General features: G+C 37.7%; 1 protein-coding gene across 2 annotated transcripts in view; it reads left to right on the top strand.

Annotated features, from left to right (window-relative positions):
• HIF1A (hypoxia inducible factor 1 subunit alpha) overlaps positions 1-18,495 on the top strand; it is a 33,135-nt gene extending 14,640 nt beyond the window's left edge. Inside the window, exons 3-15 of one of the 2 annotated variants that reach the window (XM_035326807.1) lie at positions 470-615; positions 716-800; positions 3,677-3,789; positions 4,855-5,057; positions 6,391-6,497; positions 6,642-6,789; positions 7,599-7,819; positions 8,006-8,286; positions 8,823-8,945; positions 9,186-9,580; positions 10,435-10,543; positions 13,289-13,415; positions 13,565-18,495. In XM_035326807.1, coding sequence (XP_035182698.1) covers positions 470-615; positions 716-800; positions 3,677-3,789; positions 4,855-5,057; positions 6,391-6,497; positions 6,642-6,789; positions 7,599-7,819; positions 8,006-8,286; positions 8,823-8,945; positions 9,186-9,580; positions 10,435-10,543; positions 13,289-13,415; positions 13,565-13,716 — 2,210 coding nt within the window. In that variant the 3' untranslated portion in view covers positions 13,717-18,495. Of the gene's footprint in view, positions 1-469; positions 616-715; positions 801-3,676; positions 3,790-4,854; positions 5,058-6,390; positions 6,498-6,641; positions 6,790-7,598; positions 7,820-8,005; positions 8,287-8,822; positions 8,946-9,185; positions 9,581-10,434; positions 10,544-13,288; positions 13,416-13,564 lie in introns of those variants that run through there. The other variant, XM_035326808.1, reaches the window with a different exon arrangement.
• The last annotated feature ends 1,971 nt before the right edge of the window (positions 18,496-20,466 follow it).

Raw genomic sequence — 20,466 nt, 5'->3', positions numbered from 1 at the left:
GTGTAAACTGCAAGCAATTTTTGTGATTTGTATTCCACTGAAGGTGAAGTTAACTGAGGGTACATCTGCCACTGATGCTGTACTAGTTACTTGTACTCATCTATGCCTACCTATACCGTGAGGAAGAGTAGTTTTGTTAGACGTCCTCTGAAATGTCTCCTAGGAAGCCCCTGAGAAAACTTTGTAAGGTCATTTTGAGGCAAGTGGTAGTATTTTTGCCGATTAGACTTCCCTGAAGGCGGAAGGTTTATTGGTGTATGTATCAAAGCACAGATGTTAAATGTCACTCTGATTTTCTCTGACTCATGGTAGACCTTGAATTTAATTGATCACTTATTTAAGTAAATTATACTACTTTTGAACAGTCCTGGAAGATTGGCTCCTTGCAGACTGGTGCCAGAAGTCATTCCTGATAGTAAGCAAAGAATGATTGATGCTTACTTCAATATAAATGTGTGGGTTCTTATAGGTGAGCTGGAGACAGAAGCCAAAATGGAGAAGGAACTGAACTGTTTCTACTTGAAAGCTCTTGATGGATTTGTCATGGTTCTCTCTGAAGATGGGGACATGATTTACATGTCTGAAAATGTGAACAAGTGTATGGGACTCACTCAGGTGAAATACTGACATTTCCTAAGACTGCTCCAATTCTGTGAAAGTTGTTACGGTTTTGTACATATAAAGTTAGACACCTGTATACCTCTTACTTTTGCAGTTTGAGTTGACGGGGCACAGTGTATTTGATTTCACTCATCCGTGTGACCATGAAGAGCTGAGAGAAATGCTTACGCACAGAAATGGTGAGAATGAAAAAACAATCTATTTAATTTACTTATGGATAGCTCCTATTGGCATTAGTACAGCTGGATATCTGCCAGATAAAGGAATTGAGAGAACGTACTAGTGTGCTTTGCTGCCTAGATCTCCAAGTAAGTCATTTTCAGAGATGCTAGAAACAGAAATAGCCAGAAAGTTTTGGAGATATTCTAATTTAGGATATGTAAGCCTTTATTAGTACACTTTTAATGTTAAAAAAAAAAAATGACTTGAACAGAATTACTGAGGGTTGTAAGAATTAGCATGCCTACAAGAAAGAAATTAATTTAGAGGTAGGTTGAGTGAGAATGATCTTAAGTGATTGCTATAGAAGTGTATGGAGAAGTGAAGTTGGTCCATTTTCTTAGTCTCAGCATGTCTTTTTAGGACAGCTGAAAAGCAAATGGTTTCTTCTAGAAATCTGTGGTGTTACATTTAGTACGCAGAGGTGATGGTATATTTAGGACACAGAAAAACTAATTGGGTAGTGGTCTTAGGGATATCAATGCTCTTTGCTTTGTTAAGAATAAAAAAGAACACTTGGAAAGCCCCAAAAAGCAACTGTTAATTCTGGGCTTTGGGATTTATGCTTCGCTGCACCTTTTAATTGGTGCATGAAATTGGTATCTTTTCACAGATTTCAGACTTTTCCTCCCTCCATGGAAGGGAATAGAACACCATATTCACATATGCTGTACGCTTTGGGATTTAACAAATGCCCATGAATTACTTACTGCCTTTAAGTCTTCTGAAGGTTTGTTAATGACTCTAAAGACTTGGCAACATGCATGTCTCCAAACAAATCTGCTTTACTCAGTTGTTATAAATCTAAAATTGGACCTCTTTAATTCCTGTTTCATCAAACAAGAGGGTTATATAGACTCTGAATCCAGATAGTCATAAATTACCATGTCATTAAGACTGACCTCTGCTTTCTTGTATCACTGTAATTGTATTTAATTCAGTGGAAGCGACCAGATACAGTATCATTGTGTTAAGGGCCCTGACTTTGACTTTGTAACCATTTTCTAGACTTCCCTGCCCCTATTACTGAAGTGTATTTTTAAGGCTAAATTAGACATTTCCCCCTTTGTTCTCCCCTCTTGAAATACACTGATGTATTTGGAGGGGGCAAAAAGTCACTAAAGCAGTGTAAAAGCTGGTCTCGTTGCAAAAGCATGTTCTTAAAAATGTAGTGTGAGTGAGTTTCATGCAAACCAACTCTCGCATGTCTAAATTGACCAGACTGGCATACAATGTCTGGAAAACATTATTACTAAATCTCTTTCGCAAATGAAGTTGGCAGACAAAAGTCTAAATTACAGTAATAATAGTATATTTTTATATTTATTATTATTCCCAGGTTGCAACTACTGCACTTCTTACATCAGTGGAATTATTGCAATTTGAGTATTAAACACTCCTCTTTAGGACTGTGCAGGTGCAAATGAAAACAGCTGCCATTGGCAAAAACTAAACTGCATTCTGATTTTAGAAGGTTGCTTTTTTACTTTCCAAGCTGGTGAATTTAAAAATAATGTCCAGTGCTGAATCAGACTTGAGAGAGTTGCTCCCTCTTTTACAGCTGCTGCTCAAAGCAGAGCCTTAAGCATCAGGACTTTCTAACATTAATGTTGCATTACTTTCAACTATGAATATCTAGGTTGCTTTAGCTCTTTTAAAAACATAATGAAATAAGGCTGTTTCTCTGAACTCCGCATTATTATTATTTTTCCTCCTTTACTGAGGATTATGATGTGGCATAGAGTAGGCTTTTCCCCATTAGGCTTTGCATCTGCTGGAAGCAATAGACAAAGCAGCGTAGTGGCTTTCCTGTTTTCTGATGAATTTTGTCAAGCTGGTAGTGCAAACCACCACAAAGAATTTCATCGCAACTGCTGCCTGTGGAGGATGGGCAAACTATTATAGAAGCTTGTATCAGAAGTAAGCTTGTGTGTGCTGAACTTCCACACTGCCATGATTTGGGCCTTGCTCTTTAGTACCACCCTGCAAGCTCACTGTTTTCCACTGCTCTTTCTCCTAGGTGCTTTGTTGCCTTCGTCCATGCACAGCGAGCTGTTTGCAGCTCTCCTGATAGCATCAGTTTGTGTTTTCTGTGCCCAAAATAGGCTTTGCTTTTTGAATAGCCTAGCTAGTAACTGACTTTGGAAGGTTCTTCTCTATAAAGGCAAAAACTTAATTTAGAACCCGCTGCTAGCAAGTAAGACTAAAAAACTAGTACCACAGATATTAATTTGTATCAGATTGTCTTGACTTCTTTCAAGAATGCTAATAAGTGTTTAAAAACTTGGTCCCTGCTTACTCTACGAGTGTAAATCCCTGTGGAAATACTCGGATGCATTTAAACATAAAATTCAGAATTAAGTGTTGATTTAAAATCTTAAAATACTGCTTAAAATACTGCACTCCTGAAGAGGAATTGGCCCAAAGCATATGTGGGCTTCCCTGCAGTGAATTACTGATCTTGTTTAGTACAAACCAGCTTAAAGGACTTCTCATTCTGTATATTCTTCTCTCGTCCCCCATCACAACTTTTAAAATGTTAAATTCTCAGTCTCTCCCTGCCTTTTTCCTGAAATCTGGGAGTGTGGAGTTGGCTACAAATATGAGACTGATCTTAAAACATTGAAACTTCATTTTTTTACCTACCTAACAGCAAAACTCATTCTGTAAAACTTTATTAATAAAAAGTGCTTCTAGTTTTAGTAGCCTTTTTTTTTCCACAGTTCTATAACACGGGTTTTTGAGTTGTTTTTTTTTATTATTATTATTTTTTTTTGAATACATTCAGAAGATGCTCCAATAGTTTAAGAATTGGTTTGCTATTTACTTTTGCTAGGTCCTGTGAAAAAGGGCAAAGAACAAAACACGGAGCGCAGCTTTTTTCTCAGAATGAAGTGTACACTGACTAGCAGGGGAAGAACAGTGAATATAAAGTCTGCTACGTGGAAGGTAATGAATACAAAGGAATACTTGCATAGGTTGGCAGCTTCCTTTTCAGATGTCATAACTTGCATAACTTGCTGTATTTCAACACTTTCCCCTCACGTAACTTGAACTGGAGTTTCAGTAAGTACTTAACTAATTTAATGATTGTGCTTCAATATGCTGAATTTTAATGCTGAGTGCATCAGAGATGTAACTGAAACAATGTTTTAAAATTAGTTTTTCAAAAGCCTTTAAATTAATTCTCCATTTTAAATTAGAGGTTGTTCGTTTATTAGAAATTACAATTACTAAACGTTTGTGTAAAGCCTCCTCCTCTGAGAAAATATACTTGACACCACTTGCACTGATACCTGATTCCTTTTGGTTTGGCATTGTAAATGCAACATCGAGGTCTCTCAGAAGGACTTGTATGTTGTCCTTTCTGAAGTTGCTGGCTATCCCTGTGTAGTAATCAGAATACAAAGAGCCCAGTCTGGTAACTCTGAAATGAATGCATTTTCTCCTGTGGAAAAAATGTAACCTTTTCCTGTATGAAGTGGCATTACAGCTCAAAATATTCTTTTAAACTTACTCTTGATCAAACAACTTGTTTCTTGTTCCTCTTTGCTGCTGTATGAAAACAATTTCTACTTCAGTATGTTGTTTTTTAAGAAGAAGGGGGGGCAGAAAATGCAAAGCTGCTCATCTTTTGAAGAACACACTTGATTTCTCCTTCTTACATCTAAAATGGAGGCTGCTACTATTACCATAGCTTTCAAGTTGACATAGTAGGATGCCTTTTGCTGAGGTAATTGCTTACCAGTGTAATTAATATAACTTTAAAAGAAGAACAACAGACAGAAAAGCAGAAACTTCTAGCATTGCTTCTGCAAACACCAGGGAGGAAGGAGTTGGCAGCCAGCGAACTGACTGCAGCCTGCGTAGCATGAGGAAGAGACCTGGCTGTTGATAACACAGTGTAGAGGGGTGGGGAGGGGAGATCTCCCTCAGTGGGTGCTAATGGAAGTGCAGTCTGTGTGGTCTGACAGAAAACAACCTGGTCTCTTTTTAAATGTAACTGTCCCACAGGTACTGCACTGCACTGGGCACATCCGTGTATACGACACATGCAGTAATCAAACTCACTGTGGCTACAAGAAGCCTCCCATGACGTGCTTGGTGTTGATATGTGAACCTATTCCTCACCCATCCAACATCGAGGTCCCACTGGACAGTAAAACGTTCCTCAGTCGTCACAGTCTCGATATGAAATTTTCCTATTGTGATGAAAGGTAATCTATATTTTGTGCTTCACAGCTGTGCTCGTTTGAAGGATTTGCAGGAGTTGTGCACGTGTTGGCTAATGTAGGGCTTGGAGTGAGACTATGTAAAAGCATAACTTGATTCTTCAGTGAAATGGAGCTGTTGGTGGGATGCTTTGGGTTTCATTAACTGATCAAGATGTCTTATGTAAAAGCCAAATCCTTAAAATTAAGGAAGGTGTAGGGTTATAACTTGAGAATAATTCCACTGCCTGTTCAAACTGGCCATTAGTATTGTGGCAACAATTAAAGTGGAATGAAAAAAAATCTTCTTGACACCGAAAAAGATAGGAAGGATTTTAATATCCTTGAAGATGACCGAAAAGAGTACATGTATAATATTTGTCAAGCACATTTCCTTGCAACACCTTCATCCCCACCCTTTCCTCAGGAGATCAGCATCTGCTTGTTCCAGTCAAGAAAAAAAAAAAAGCTCCGTACTTTTAATGCAATAACATCTGCTGTTGAAATTGAAATTTTGTATTCTGCTAAAAATCACAGACGTAGTCTAATACATACTGCTCTTACTGTTCTCTGGAAACTTTGGACAAATTTGAAAAACAGAAGTGAAAGAAATCATTGGCTTAAGGTTTTTTTCAATAGGGTATTTGTTACTGCTTGCTAAGACTTTCCGTTTATTTATACCAGAAATTAATTTCTTAATTAGTTGCTGCAGTTAGATACAAGGTATGTTAGTGCAGGTTATTTTTTGACCTCTGCCATACCTTCATCTTTCTTGGATTTGTGGTATCACGCAGAAAGGTACTTATTTGGTCACATTGTGTGTGTAAAATAGGGCAAAGAAAAGGGCCAAAGAAATCCTTTCTTCGAGTTAGCACTGCCCTCTAGGGGCTGAAGAAAATACTGTTCCCTTTGACAGTGGGAAGAATAAATCTGATGCCTAATTTGTCTTAGCAGCATGGTTAAAACTGTTAAAGCATATCTTCATAATTTTATTATGTTCTCATATTTGTGTAAGCTGTATATTCTCATCCACAAGTAGCTTGTCTACCTTTAAGCAAAAAAAAAAAAAGACTAGAGAGCAGGGATTTACTTAATCCTGTCTATCACGGGACATGATTAATACATATTCAGTGGGAAGTAAAATCCTGTGCCTGCTGAAACTTCTCTTTTAAATAATCATTAAAAAATATAGCACTTCAAAATGAACTCACACTAAACCACCATTGCTGCTAATGCATATGGGAGAGATTCTTAAGAACTCTGTAGAGCATCCATGTGCTCTAGTATTTTCACTGCTCAGTGTCTGCTTCTACTTAGCAACTTCTCCCTTGTCTTAAAGAATTACAGAGCTGATGGGATACGAGCCAGAGGAACTCCTGGGTCGCTCCATCTATGAGTACTACCATGCGCTGGATTCTGATCATCTGACCAAAACACACCATGATAGTAAGTGAAAAGATACAGCACCAGGGGAAAACAGAATAACAAGGGTTTTCTTTTAACTGCAGATACGAATCTGCAGAGAATACTTATCTTGAAAACCGACTTTTTTCCTGTGGTTAAAGCTGATGTCACTTTTTTTTTTTAAAGTGTTCACGAAAGGGCAGGTGACAACAGGACAGTACAGAATGCTTGCTAAACAAGGTGGCTATGTCTGGGTTGAAACTCAAGCAACTGTTATATACAACACTAAGAATTCTCAGCCGCAGTGCATAGTGTGTGTAAACTATGTGTTGAGGTAAGTTGAGTGGAGGTTGCCATTTCTGACGTGATTTCTTTGAAGGCTCAGATTCTGACAGCCCTGCATCTTTTTTTCCCCCTGTTCAATGTGCTATATGATGTTGCTATTTTCCTTGCCAATTAGATTTTTACTTAAAATACTGCTAGTCAATGGATTACCAATTGTATTTAAAAAGAAATAAATACACACTTTGATCTAGTGATGCCAGTTGGAAGATCTCTGCAGGCAGATGAGGACAGGACCAACCTCTTCTGGGTTTTGTCATGATGGAAACATCTGAGAATTTATGTTCATTCCATACATTTACTTAGTCTTTGTACACAGTCTGGAGCAATTTATTTCACTAATCATTCTTGGTGATGCAGTCAGAGCAGCAATAATGGTATCTTAATCCTATTTATCTTCCTTAGGATTCTTTCAACTGAAAGCTTCAACTTAAAGCAGACATGTTAACTATTTTCCTGCAACTGTAGAGTAGTCCTAAGTTTTTTCAAAACTTTAGTGAATGTACTAGTGTCAGTCTACCAGCATATGGTACATTTGTTTAAAACAAATATAAGGTTTTTTTTTTGAAGATCTGTACCTTTTTGTTTTGCTTGTTTTCTTTCTTTTTTGATGCTTTCTGAAAAGTATGCCTATTTACTTGACACCTTTTTATGGCACCAGAATTAGTGGTTCCTTTGTCTATAACATTTGAGGAAATATTTTTTTGTTAGCTTTTAATCACTTGCAACTTACAAACTATTAAGGCTGAATTTTAGCTGTGTTAATTGTTTCTGCTAATCATCTTCCTTTCTGTCTGGCAGTGGAATTGTTCAGAAGGACTTGATTTTTTCCCTTGGACAAACTGAGTGTATGCTGAAACCGGTGGAGTCTCCAGATATGAAAATGACCAAAATATTCAGCAAAGATGACCTGGATGATACCAACAACCTTTTTGAAAAACTTAAACAGGAACCAGATGCTTTAACTGTGCTGGCTCCAGCTGCTGGAGACACAATTATCTCTCTAGATTTCAGCAGTAATGGTGGGTGTGTGTGTTTAAATTGGAGAGCATGCTAATTAGTAAAGCTAGTGTTTTACAGTAAACTTCAGAAAATAACCTCTGAGTATCACTGCCTAGTGATATTTCAGTCACTATTGAAATTTAATGAGGTCCATAGACACGCTCAGTATTGTTACTTAGGTTGATGGTCTCTTTTAATTTTTATAGAGTCTGATGAACAACAATGTGATGAAGTTCCTTTGTATAACGATGTAATGCTCCCCTCATCCAGTGAGAAATTGCAGAATATAAATATGGCAATGTCCCCACTACCTGCCTCTGAAACTACAAAGCCACTTCGTAGCAATGCTGATCCTGCACTCAATAGAGAAGTTGTATCAAAGCTGGAGCCAAACACAGAGACACTCGAACTTTCTTTTACCATGCCTCAGGTGCAAGAGCAGCCAACCAGCCCTTCTGATGCAAGTACCAGCCAAAGTTCACCTGAGGTAAGTTACGTAATTTGGATATACTGTCATTAAAATGTATGTGCTGTGTTAGGGCTTGTAGAGCAAATCTAGTTAAAGATGCAGCCAAGGCATGAATTTTAAAGTTATTTCTAGGTTGTGACTTAGTTAAGCTCATACCATGCTCTGAGGAAACTGATAAATTTTCATAGGCAGAACTATGTCTTCATAGAGGTGAGTCTTGCAAATGCATGCAGTAGTACGTGTGACAGAAAGAAGAGCTTGGGATTGGTCTTTCTAGAAAGGATGAGTCGGAGTTGACTCCTGCAAACAGCAAATTAGTTGCAATAATTTACTTGCAAAGGCTACTTCTGGGTTCTAACTAATCGTGTGCTTCCTAAATGGGGTGAAGTAAAATGTGTACAGATAAATGTAAATGTCTTCCTTTCCCATTTTAGTTCTGTGCAACCACAGGTTGGAATTAGTTTTTATATTCGTACACTTAAGACCACCTGTAGATACACCATAAAATAAGGTAATGACAGAAACTTAAAACTGCATTCAAAATGTTTTCACAGCCCAGTAGTCCCAATGACTATTGCTTTGATGTGGATAATGATATGGCTAATGAATTCAAACTGGAATTAGTGGAGAAACTCTTTGCGATAGATACAGAAGCAAAAAATCCATTCTCTACTCAGGTAATATATGTTATCTTGAAATCTGTATCATATTCATACTTATTCTCAGTGTGTTTCTCAGTTTCTTAGAATGCTTTCAACTTTCAGGGACCTCATTCTTCTTTTATGGAACATGTTATTAAAATAAATTCTAAATAATTATTCTAAGGATTTGGTAAAATGAAGAGACTTAAAGGAGCCATGAAGTCAGAGCTGAGATGTTCTGACCTATTTGTAAGTTTTACCTCTTTTGTTTTCCAGGAAACTGATTTAGACTTGGAGATGTTGGCTCCTTACATCCCGATGGATGATGACTTCCAGCTACGCTCCTTTGATCAGCTCTCTCCACTGGAAAGCAGTTCTTCCAGCTCCCAAAGCGCAGCCACTATTACCATATTTCAGCAGACTCAGACGCCATCGACTACTGCTGATGAAATAAAACCGGTGGCAGAACGTGTGGATGATGTGAAGACGCTAATTGTTCCTTCATCTCCTGTCCACATAATCAATGACACGAGTAGTGCCCCAGCGTCACCTTACAGTGGGAACAGGAGTCGAACTGCATCTCCAATCAGAACAGGAAAAGGAACATTGGATCAGACAGAAAAACCTTGTCCAGGAACACCCAGCTTGCTAACAGTCACTCTGAATAAAAGGTATTTTAAAAATGAAGCTCACTTTTATGGAGTTTAAGAAATCAGATGCAAAGTGCTTTTAAATACTGCAACTGGTGTATGTTATATTCAGCGTTCGTTCTACTTCAAAGTAGATATTGATGTGTTGAAATCCGGACACTTCATACTGTATTTTTTGATAAACTAATCTTCCCTAAAGTTAATTTCTCGGCAGCTTTTTTTTTTTTGCAGTAGCTCTTACATAAATATCTCATATAATCAGCAGCTACTATATGCCAACTGCATTTGTAAGTTTATTCTGCTTTTTTATCTGACATGCAGCCATTTAAAAACAATGCAGTAGGTAATTCAGAGGTAGTTATACCCACACAATATTTCTGATATTTTTTGTCCACTTTGTTAAGAGGTAAGAGGCACCTACAGTCTCTGTGCTACACGGATTACTTGTAAAATTAGTTATAATTCATAATGACAGATGATGGCATATGTAGCACATTTTATGATAGAAAATTCTACAAAATCAGAATGTCAGACCTTTGATACACGGAAGCTTTATCTGTACATAGAAATACTCACCTTTCCTCACCCTTCCCTCCCTCCTTCCTGTAGAAAATGAATTGCTGAACTTTTATGCTTTGTTATTTCCTACAGACCTAATTTTTTTTTTGCTAAAACTCATTCTGAGCTTCACAGCAAGATTAAATGCTAACATTTTCTATGCTCATAGACAATAATTGTTGAAATTAGTCAGTTACAAAAGAAAACTAGTATAGTGCATAAATTCAGTTTTGTCATATTGTATGTAAGTGTCCACAAAAAAAGAATGGCTTGAGGATAGTAGAAACGTCTTAACAGCCTGAATCAATTTTTCTTAGATCTACTGCAATGGATGAAGAACTAAATCCAAAGATGCTAGCTTTGCATAATGCTCAGAGAAAACGAAAAATGGAACATGATGGTTCACTTTTTCAGGCAGTTGGAATTGTGAGTTTTGTTTTACCATTTTAAAATATTCACTTTTAACCTTGCAATTTCTGAATCGAGGCTTCAGTGCAGACTCCTGAGTTTAGCTGTTGGTATGCAATGGATTCTTGGGATCAGAGATGATTGTTTGGGCATGAAATTCCCTCGTATATGCAGATACTGTTTTTTATCTCTTACTACTAGTTGTCTCAAAAGTGCCCTCTGTACCCAAGCACATTTCTTGATTAGGTAGAAGATGCTTATTTGTGAACATACATGCAAGGAGGCAGGCTTCGTCAGTAGAATATGCACAATATAAGGCAAAATTGTCATCTATTTTGTTATTCGTTCCTGGTTTGAAACTCAGTTTTCATATTTGTGAGTTCTGCAGTGTTCTTATGTTTCTTCCTATCATTTCTCCATTGAGTCTGAGGTTGCTTTCTTTTTTTTTTTAATTTGGTCAGATAACAAGAGCATCTGATCTATAAGGAAATTAGTAGAATTCTTACAATCTGGCAAACTTGCATTACTACCACTTTCATTTCATGCACAGTCTCTCTAGTTTGAGTACGTGATAGCAAGTACCTCATCATAGTCTAAGCTATTCAAAAATAAACTTTTTTAGGTATTCTTAGGCTTCTGTCACTTAACTGGGGCTATTAAGCTTCTTGCCTTCTGTAAGGGTATTTTGTCTCTAAGATCTTTTGACACTTACTGTCATTTCTTAGTATTTTGAAACCTTGGGCTTTGCTGTGTACTGCATCTCTCCTCTTGCTTTTGTTGCAAATTCCCACTTCTCTCAAGTTTTTAAGTGGTTAGTTCTTAGTTCCTCTACTGCATTGTAGCCTTTGAGATTCTTTCTTCCTCTAGTGATCCATCTCCTACATGTTGTCATCCATCATGTCTTACAGTGCAGGGTTGTTTTTCCTCTGAATTATGAACTATTCCTGAGTTAGCATTCTGGTTTGGGAATGCGACAAGTCACTGTGTACTGCCTTACCATTGGCCTCTTCTGTGAGAGCTGAGAAGGCATTCATACATCCTTTTTTCTATGAGCCTAGCAGACTTTAATAAAAAGCAAGCAACATACTGATGCCATTGTCCTTATTTGTTAAACGCTTTGCAATTTTCATGCATGTTCTTCTGTTGCTACCAGTAGCTCTTTAAGAATTCACAGCTCTGCTAAAACATTTATTGCTTTTCATTGCCTTTTTCTCATGCAGTGGTGCTATGGCTGTGATAGAGCGTTGCTGATAGATATTTTAAAATAGCAGAACACAAGCAGTCTTATATTAACCACTATAGTGGACATACACTATTACGTTTAGTGCCTTTTTAATGCTTATAGGTTCAAATTTCATCCTCTGCTAAACCCTTTTTTTTTTTCCTGTATGTGACAAAACTGTTCTAGTTTGAAGGTTTCTGCACAGTCAGAAGCTGATTTTTTTCCATGTAGCTGGGTCTTACTGACACTACTACAATCATGTACTTTTGTCATCTGGCTTCTTTCTCCAAAATGGATTTGAGTTTATGAACTAGGCCTTACACATGCACAGAACAAAAATCAGATTAAATCCAGACCTGTATTTTATGATGAACTGGGATTGTGAAAAAACGTGCCGTGACTTCCGAGAATGAAAATAATCAAAGACAATACTACTTTAGTTTGTTCTTAGAAAACAGGAGAATTAGATAAGGGAAAAATGTGTTATAATATTATGAAATAATGATCCAAATCATTAAAGGAAAAAATGTGAGTTAAATCTGTCTTGATATGGAGGGCCGTATTGCATTCACAGTTTAAAAAAATTAAACCAGGAACAATGTAGGTGACTTACCTTACTATGAAATGCAGCTTCTGAGTTGTTTAACTTCTATTATACAACTGTCTTTTTGACTTGCATGTGTGTTTTATAACCTGAAATCATGACCTTTACTATTTTAAGAGTTCAGGATAAATGGCAGCCTTCTGAAATGCTTTTTCTTCTTTTGCAAGTCTCTACTACTAACAAGACACAGCTTTGCTGATTCAGCCACAGTTGCTAGCAAACTTGTTACTAAAATGGAGCTTCTCCTTCCATCCCGTCTTCTGTTTCGGTGGTGGCTTTTTCTTACTTGTGCTAATTATATGGAGCTCTTAAAACCTTTCTGATCTCCATACCTGGTATGCTGCTGCCAAAAAACTATGTTAAGGTGCTGTATCTGCAATAGAAAGGCTTGGGACTGCATTCCCCTCAAAACTCGGATCAGATGGGTTGGTGGCAATAACTGGAGTGCAAGCAGAATTTACATCTTAAATTTAGATAAAATCAACCAACCATGGTTCCTGAATCTCCTGTCCACGCTGTTAATTCCAGTGCAGAAAACCCTTAGAGACTTCAGTGAAAACCTGATGCTTACTCACCCAAGAGCAGTGGTAATTAAATGGGTGTGGGTGTGTGTACATGTCCATGCTAATAGCAAGCATGGTAGCTGGCGATAACCAGGATTTAGTAATTGTTATGTGTAAGGGAGATCTCGAAATCTGATCCTGTTTACTTTTAAATAAAAATCAGATCCTATTTTCTTCTAAATAATCTTAAAGGCCAATGTACTTGAAAATATATTTTCTCTAAGTCCTGAACGAAGTCCCCTTTAAATTGTAATAATGCCTACATCGGAAATTCGTGGCAAGAACTGCTGGTTTGGAAAAGGTTTGGAAGAGGGATGTGGAAGGCGAGAAGGATACAGTATTCAATAAAGAAGTTTTGTTTTACTTCTTTCTAGGGGTCTTTATTCCAGCAGACAGGTGACCGTGGAGGAAATGCATCGCTTGCTTGGAAACGTGTAAAGGCATGCAAAACAACTGGTCATAATGGAGTGGAGCAAAAGACAATCATTCTACTATCAACTGGTTAGTATCTTTTTTTAAATATGTAGAGGATGGGAGGGCTGCGTGGAAGAGAACCGAGTGAGAAAAACATTACCAAACGTGTCTCGTTTATGAACAGTTTTGGAGGAGAGTGAATAAAGTGCACTTTTTTCCTTCCCCTTCCTCTGTAGACATAGCAAGTAAACTTCTAGGGCAGTCGATGGATGAAAGTGGACTACCCCAACTCACAAGTTATGATTGTGAAGTAAATGCTCCCATACAAGGCAACAGAAACCTGCTACAGGGGGAAGAACTGCTCAGAGCTCTGGATCAAGTTAACTGAGCTTTCACAATACTTGTTCCTTTTTTGGACACTGGTGAATCATCACCTAAAGCAGTCTATTTATATTTTCTATATCTGATTTTAGAAGCCTGGCTACAGTACTGCACTAATTCAGTTAGTTCAGTTTTGATCCCCTTTCTACTTATTTTGACAGTCTTTTTAATACGTTCTTTATGTAACAGTAACTCAAACTATAGTGCATTTTTATAATTCTTTGGTACATACACTTTTAAGTCCATTACATTTAAAACACACTTGCAATAGCAGCTTAGAAATATGCACCTGATTTTAAAAAATATTTATTTTTGGCTGGGGAGTTGGTCACCAAAATTTATCATTAGTATAATGTCAACACAGGAACAACTGGCAATACTTCCATCCTGCTCTTCATAGGTAGCTGGAAGACTTGTGCTCTCTTACTGTTTATGTTTGAGTTTTTTTATTTTAATAATTTTTATAAGAAACAACAATGCTTTGCAGCAGTGCATTGTAGCCACAATCGCACAATATATTTTCTTAAAAAATACCAGCAGTTCCTCATGCAATATATTCTGCGTTTATAAAAACTAGTTTTTAAGAAGAATCTTTTGTTTGCCTATGAAATCATGTTTAAACCTGGATTATGTCATTATTTTAGTCATGTTGTAATATAAATTGTTCTTAAATGCTGTCTTATGCTTTTGGCTTAAACGAGTGTGGTTAGTCAAAGGGAAAGGTTTTTATCTGGGAAGGGCTAGCAGCATTTTATTTGGGTACATTCTCAATTTAGAGAGAGTTTGATGTTCTTAAAGTAGTCACTTTGCCAGCTTAAAAAAAAAATCCCTGCCTGTAGTTGTTGAAGTTAATGCTAATATTGTGTATGATCTTAAATCTAAATGTTCAGCTTACCCTGTGTGGTATAGGTGATATTTCAAGCAGATTGTAAAACATCTTGCATTGTTAGAGTTTTATCTAGTACATCATTGAGTTGCTCAATATTTTGATGTTTTGGTTTCACGCACCTTGTTGCTATTAACATCCATATGTTTTCATGTAGATTTCAATAACTTGAATATATTTAGAAGCCTTTTTATTTAGAAATATATAGTTGTCACAAACATCTTATTTTCCTATATGTACTGTACAAAACCTTCATTCACTCATTCTTTTGCTCCTTGTGGTTGGATCTAACACTAACTGTATTGTTTTCTTACATCAATAAACTATATGTGGACCAGGCCCCCTTGGGGAGTGTGTTATCTGAGAAAAATGAGATAATTTATATTTTTGTTAGTGGTTATCGTTCATCCGTGTTCCCTTTTTAACTTAGAGTTCATTGGAAATCACTGCTTCCTTGCTTTGATCGTAACATCTCCAGCTTAATTATTTGAGACTATTCAGTACTAAAGTCTCCTAGACAGTGTTGTACTACTGCCGGCCAAAGACGTGAAATTTTTTAATGTTATCTTACCAGTTAGCAAACTTTGAAAGTACAAAGACAGCATGTGTGTTATTTCAGAGTGGAAAGATTCTTCCTCACGAACAGCTTAAAGGCTTGTCTCTGGAAGCATTATCAAGGTAACACTGGAAAGCAGGAAATGTAAAATTCACAAGAGTGGTCAACTGAAGATTTGTTTTAAATTGCAAAACTGCCTGATGAAAAATGAAGCTGGTACTCCACGATAAAGAAAGGTTGTTCTAGTTTCTTGTGCTGTTGACTCCATAACTTTGACTAGGTAACTTATTTCACTGTCATAAAACATGATACTACTGATACAACCTTGTACTGTGTAAATAGGGTCAAGATAGTCCGTACATTCATACCTATGTAACTATTTTAAGCAGCATATCTCAGTGTAAGAAATCAAATGTGGAGTGTCACAAAATTTGTTGTTTTTATTTTGGAAACTGCTTTCACTGAACTCGTCTAGAGTATTTTGAGATCAATATAACTGTGCATAAGCTTAACCTGTCTTTTAAAATTACTGTTACAGTTTCACTGAAGCAAAAGCACTTTTCAAACTGACACAGCTGTGCTAATGAAACTACATGGAGACTACTAGCTACTGACTTAGAAAGTCAGTAGCTTTAGAAAGGTAAAGCACTGGTAGCAGAACATGGTTGCATCGTTCTTAGTTTGAGTAGAAGTTCATAGAGAGGAAAGCATGTAGATACACTATGCTAGAGCTCAAGATCTGTGCAGAGAGAACAATTTGAATACATACACCTGCTATTCAGTATTAAAGAATTGTAATAAAGCTTTTGTATGCAAAGCTTATGAAGCTCTTTGGATAAAAGCACTAGGACCGCTGTGTGAGGCCTCAAGGATGCACACTTCCCCTAGCATTGCTTTCTCTAGCAGCAGAAGTTGTAATAGTGAAGTTAGGCAGCAGCTGGCAGGGGCAACCCCTGTCCTTAGCTCTGCATAGACTGACAGGAGGTGAGATAGGGAGGAGAGTCTGGTAGACATGAGAAGTACAAGTGGGTTCTGCTTCTCTTACTTCTCTGCCAAGCTTTGACCCATCTTTTCATCTCCTGCTAGAAATGTTATGTTGTCCTATTTGAAGTAGTTCTGTTGCTTACTCCTTATTTTGGAGTTCTTCTTTAATGTACTTTAAGAGGGTAGCAAGTTGTCTGAGAGAAAAATCCATATTACAAGGAGGAGAAAATGTAAGTGACCCTCATGATCTATGGTTATGAACCAGCAGGAATCATCTTTGTTCTTAATGACAGCCGCCAGGGATTTAAATGAGCATCATCTCCTCTAAGAATCTTCCCCACTCATACATTTCCTATTATACATACTACTGAGGCATAGCATTTTGTTTACGATGCTTGTAAAAGTGAGTGAAATAAGTAATCCTTGGAGTAGTTGAAGTGTAGTACCCATTAGAGGCTTGCACTTCGGAGGATTAAAAAGAAAAAGCCTCAACCTGAAAACTAGCTTGTAAAGTTACACATAGATGTAACAAATGTTCCCCTTTTTCCCCTAACTCCCCCATTCATTTTTAGGGCTTCCCCTGTGGAAGCTCTAGCTTCCAGGATACAGCTACATTAATTTTTAAGACCAAGAATGATGTGCTGCAGTTACTGAGAACAGTTATTCAGCTCGTAGAAATGCTGAAGAAAGCATGGAAAAGTAACAGTAACTGCTTTGGCGTAGTCTGAGCTTTGCTCTAAAAACTGCTGCAAGTTTACAAAATCAGGAAGTAGCCTTTTTAGCTGCTTTAATTTTTTTTTCCTTAGCATCAGGCTATAAAGTCCTAGATTGTAAGCCTTCTTTGGAGGAAGAATACACTTCTTTCTAGAGGTTTTCTTATTAGCAATTTTGAGTAAGTTCTTTGACTTGCTACTTAGAGCACTTATTCTTCACCAGTAATAAATAAGAAACTGCAGCTGGATGTAGTATTTGCTTTTGCATATGAAATATGGTAAATTATCATTTCCCCATAAGCTGAGCATAACAAAGATAGCTTTCAGTAGGTTATTGTGACTGCAGCAGTAGTCACACCATGTCTTCCTCATGGCATAGCAATTATTTTTTGCATATGGATTCTAACTGATGTCTTCATCAAGGACACGGATGGCTTTGTTAAAAGCTAAAGGCCTTTTTTTGACAAGAATTTATGATGATGACATTTAGTCCTTTACCTGAAAGTAGTCATAGTTAACTACAGCTGTAGCTCCAAAGAAGTCCCTATTACACCTGAGCTGCTGGATAGCAGATTTTATACTCCATAAAGGTAGCCTGGAGTCCAAAGTGCGCACTTTTAACCGCACCTTCCACTCATATAGTAAGATAGCTTGGACTGTAGATTGTTCTTGGAAAACCAAATTGAAGCAATTTACTATGATCAGTTTCCATTTCTATAATATCTGTGTACACACAACCTCCCTCACAGTAATTATGAATTACTTTAAAGTCACAGACTGAGGCCAGAAAGAACAATTAAAACTTTACATGCTTGCAATGAAATAAAGCTATAGGAATCAACTATCTGATCATTACAGGTTAAACCAGTGCATATTTAATAGCATTTTTAAATTATTTAATTAAATTGTTTTTTAACAGCTAAACAAGGGTAGCTAAAGGCAGATAGGTGATGTGGGCTCTTCCACTAGGATTTGCTGTCAGGCTTTGTCTCTTGTCACAGTGCTGAATGACTCATTTCCTTTGATGACCCTGGGAGCCAGGAGCACCCTGGTGCTGTGCAGCAGGCACTAGAGGCTATGCCTGAGGTCAGTCGTCTATTCCCCATCCCCTCTGATTAGCTGCTACTGAACAGCGCACAGATGGCACTGCACTCATGCAGATTATTCAAACTGTAATTACCCAGCATGAAAACAAACATTTCACAGGCCAGGAGTACTCTGTAGAAAGGCCAGTACTTTCATAGGAACTCATGAGTTGGGTATCCAGCTTTCATTAAAAGTACCATTAGCGATCAGACACTTGACTCCCTAGAAAGCTCCAGTCTGGAGAATTGTGAATTTGATGCACATTCTAAAAATGCATTGTCATTTTTCCTTCTGCTTCCCTGCTTACCTTGAGCAAGGCTTGCCAAGTTACCTAAAGGTTATGAGTTTGCTACTGGATTTATACAGTATGGTAGATTTTGTGAATAATTGCAGTATTCTCTCATGAAAAAGTGGTATATTTTAATGAAATTCTTTTCTGGAACCAAGTACAACCTATTGCAATTGGTATTTCTCTTGAAACATTTTGACATACTTGTGATTGTATTTCTTTTTGATTGTGTAACAGTATAAAATTCAATAAAAGAGAGGGTTTGTTTCTAATTTTTGATGTCTGTGATTTCTGTTCATCAGTTATTCCTGTTCTAAAAGATGGAGATGGCAAACATAATTTAAAAAGAATTAAAGAAATACTGTGCAGCACAACTAGAACTCCATCAGTGTTTGGAGGCATGACCTACCTGCTACTGAAGTCAACAAACTTTGACACTAAGCATACATGTGGTCTGTTTTCCAGTGGCATTTATAAATTGTCTTGCTGTTACAGTCAAATCCCGTTTGCCTTGGTCAGAATGGTGACCTAAATTACACAGACTACATCCATGAACAGAAGAGGTTAGGCATACAATTCAACAAGTCAGACACCAGTGATCGTGTAGGCTCTCCTGTGGGAAGCTAAAGAGAAAGGAGAGCAACAGATGCAGAGCCAGAGGGACAGAAATTTTAAAGGAAACCTCTGGGTAAACAAGAACACCCTTAGTAACAAAAGAAACTTTAAATCCAAAAGGATTTTTCCAGGTGATTTCAGTTGCTCTCACCTCATGCAAATACTTTGACAAGATCTTGGGACTCTTACTGTCTCCTTAAACGAATACCATTTCCTATTGCACAAATTCAGAATCTACTACCACATTTTTGCTTTGCTGGGAAGAAGTGTGCATGCCTTCTGCATCCAGAACTGCTGTCACAGTAGAGTATGATTCCGTTACTTATTAGAAGTGATGGGTTTGCACATGTGGAAGCTTGATTACACTTCCATAAAACATATCCATGATTCATTTTCATGAAAATCCATGAAAACGATTTTCACGTTTTCAATTTGCAAATACGATCTAAATCACGTAAGGCATTCAAAAAATAAATGAGTTCTCTTGTACTGCGTGCAACTGAAGAAACCCGTTATTTATAGCCATATCTACACAGGATGAATGGGTTCTTAACTTGCCGCTTATAAGCTAGACATTAATAGGACAAAGAGGACTTCATCCCTTCATTTAGGAATTAAATAAGAATATGAAGAGGATACAGTAACCAGCACACTGTTAACAGACTGCCTTCCAAGGAACAATTAAAACATAGCATCTGAAGGAGCGCTGAATGAAAACACAGACCAGATAGAGTCAAGAAAACTAAGCGGACGATTGATTAACCAAAAAAAATAACACTGTATTTCACCGTAAATGGCACAGAAAGGGAATTCTGCAAGAACTTGTTGCCTTTTTTCTCCTCTGCATTTTCATTCTTTACACTGTAGCCAAATTTTCTGCAAGACTTATCACGCATTAACACGCACGCACAATAGCCTCATCCTCACTACGTCTTACATCCTCTTAGGGAACAGAAGTGTCACGATGTGCAGCCCCACCTGCCTTAGAATAATAAAAAAATAACCCACCTAGTGCTTCTTGAAACAGCATCTCTGAGAAATCGCAACACTCGCTGCGCTCTTCAATTCAAGCCTCCGAAAACACACTTGGTTGAGCTTTACACACTGTCACTGCAATGCCAAGCTCTGTTCCTTTTAAATGAAGTTACTCCTGAAACTGATGAAGAGCCAGGCTTGGCCCCGAAGGAATGAAGTCACTCCATGATTTGTAAATAAGACGAAAAATGTCTTTTCAGAAAACAAACAAAACCCCACCAGCTGTAGCTCTCCCCTGGCAGCTGCTGAAACGTGCCCAGACCACATGCAACAGCTCTGCTAAAGCTTCCCTGCCCCTCGTCAATGAAAGCAGCGATCTGTGACACTTAACAACAGCTTTTTGGAAATAAAATTCATAGAGAAAGATGTTTTTGCACCCCGAGCGCTGTGGAGGTTATAACGCAGCGGTTGTCAGTGCCCAGCTTCCACCAGCAGCCTCGGGATGGGTTAGCTGATGCTAACGGCGAACCGGTTTGGGGAACACCGCAGCGGCAGAGCCAGAACTTAACATTAATTCCGCAGCTCATCGTCAGGAAAGCAACTCGTGAATCCATCCCCCTGCCCACGACGAGAAACTCCCTCAGGTTTTAGCA

The sequence above is a fragment of the Oxyura jamaicensis genome, chromosome 5 (assembly GCF_011077185.1).
Source record: "Oxyura jamaicensis isolate SHBP4307 breed ruddy duck chromosome 5, BPBGC_Ojam_1.0, whole genome shotgun sequence".
Taxonomy (NCBI): Eukaryota; Metazoa; Chordata; class Aves; order Anseriformes; family Anatidae; genus Oxyura; species Oxyura jamaicensis.
Note: the sequence above shows the minus strand (reverse complement) of the source record. Positions and strands in the feature narration are given on the sequence as shown.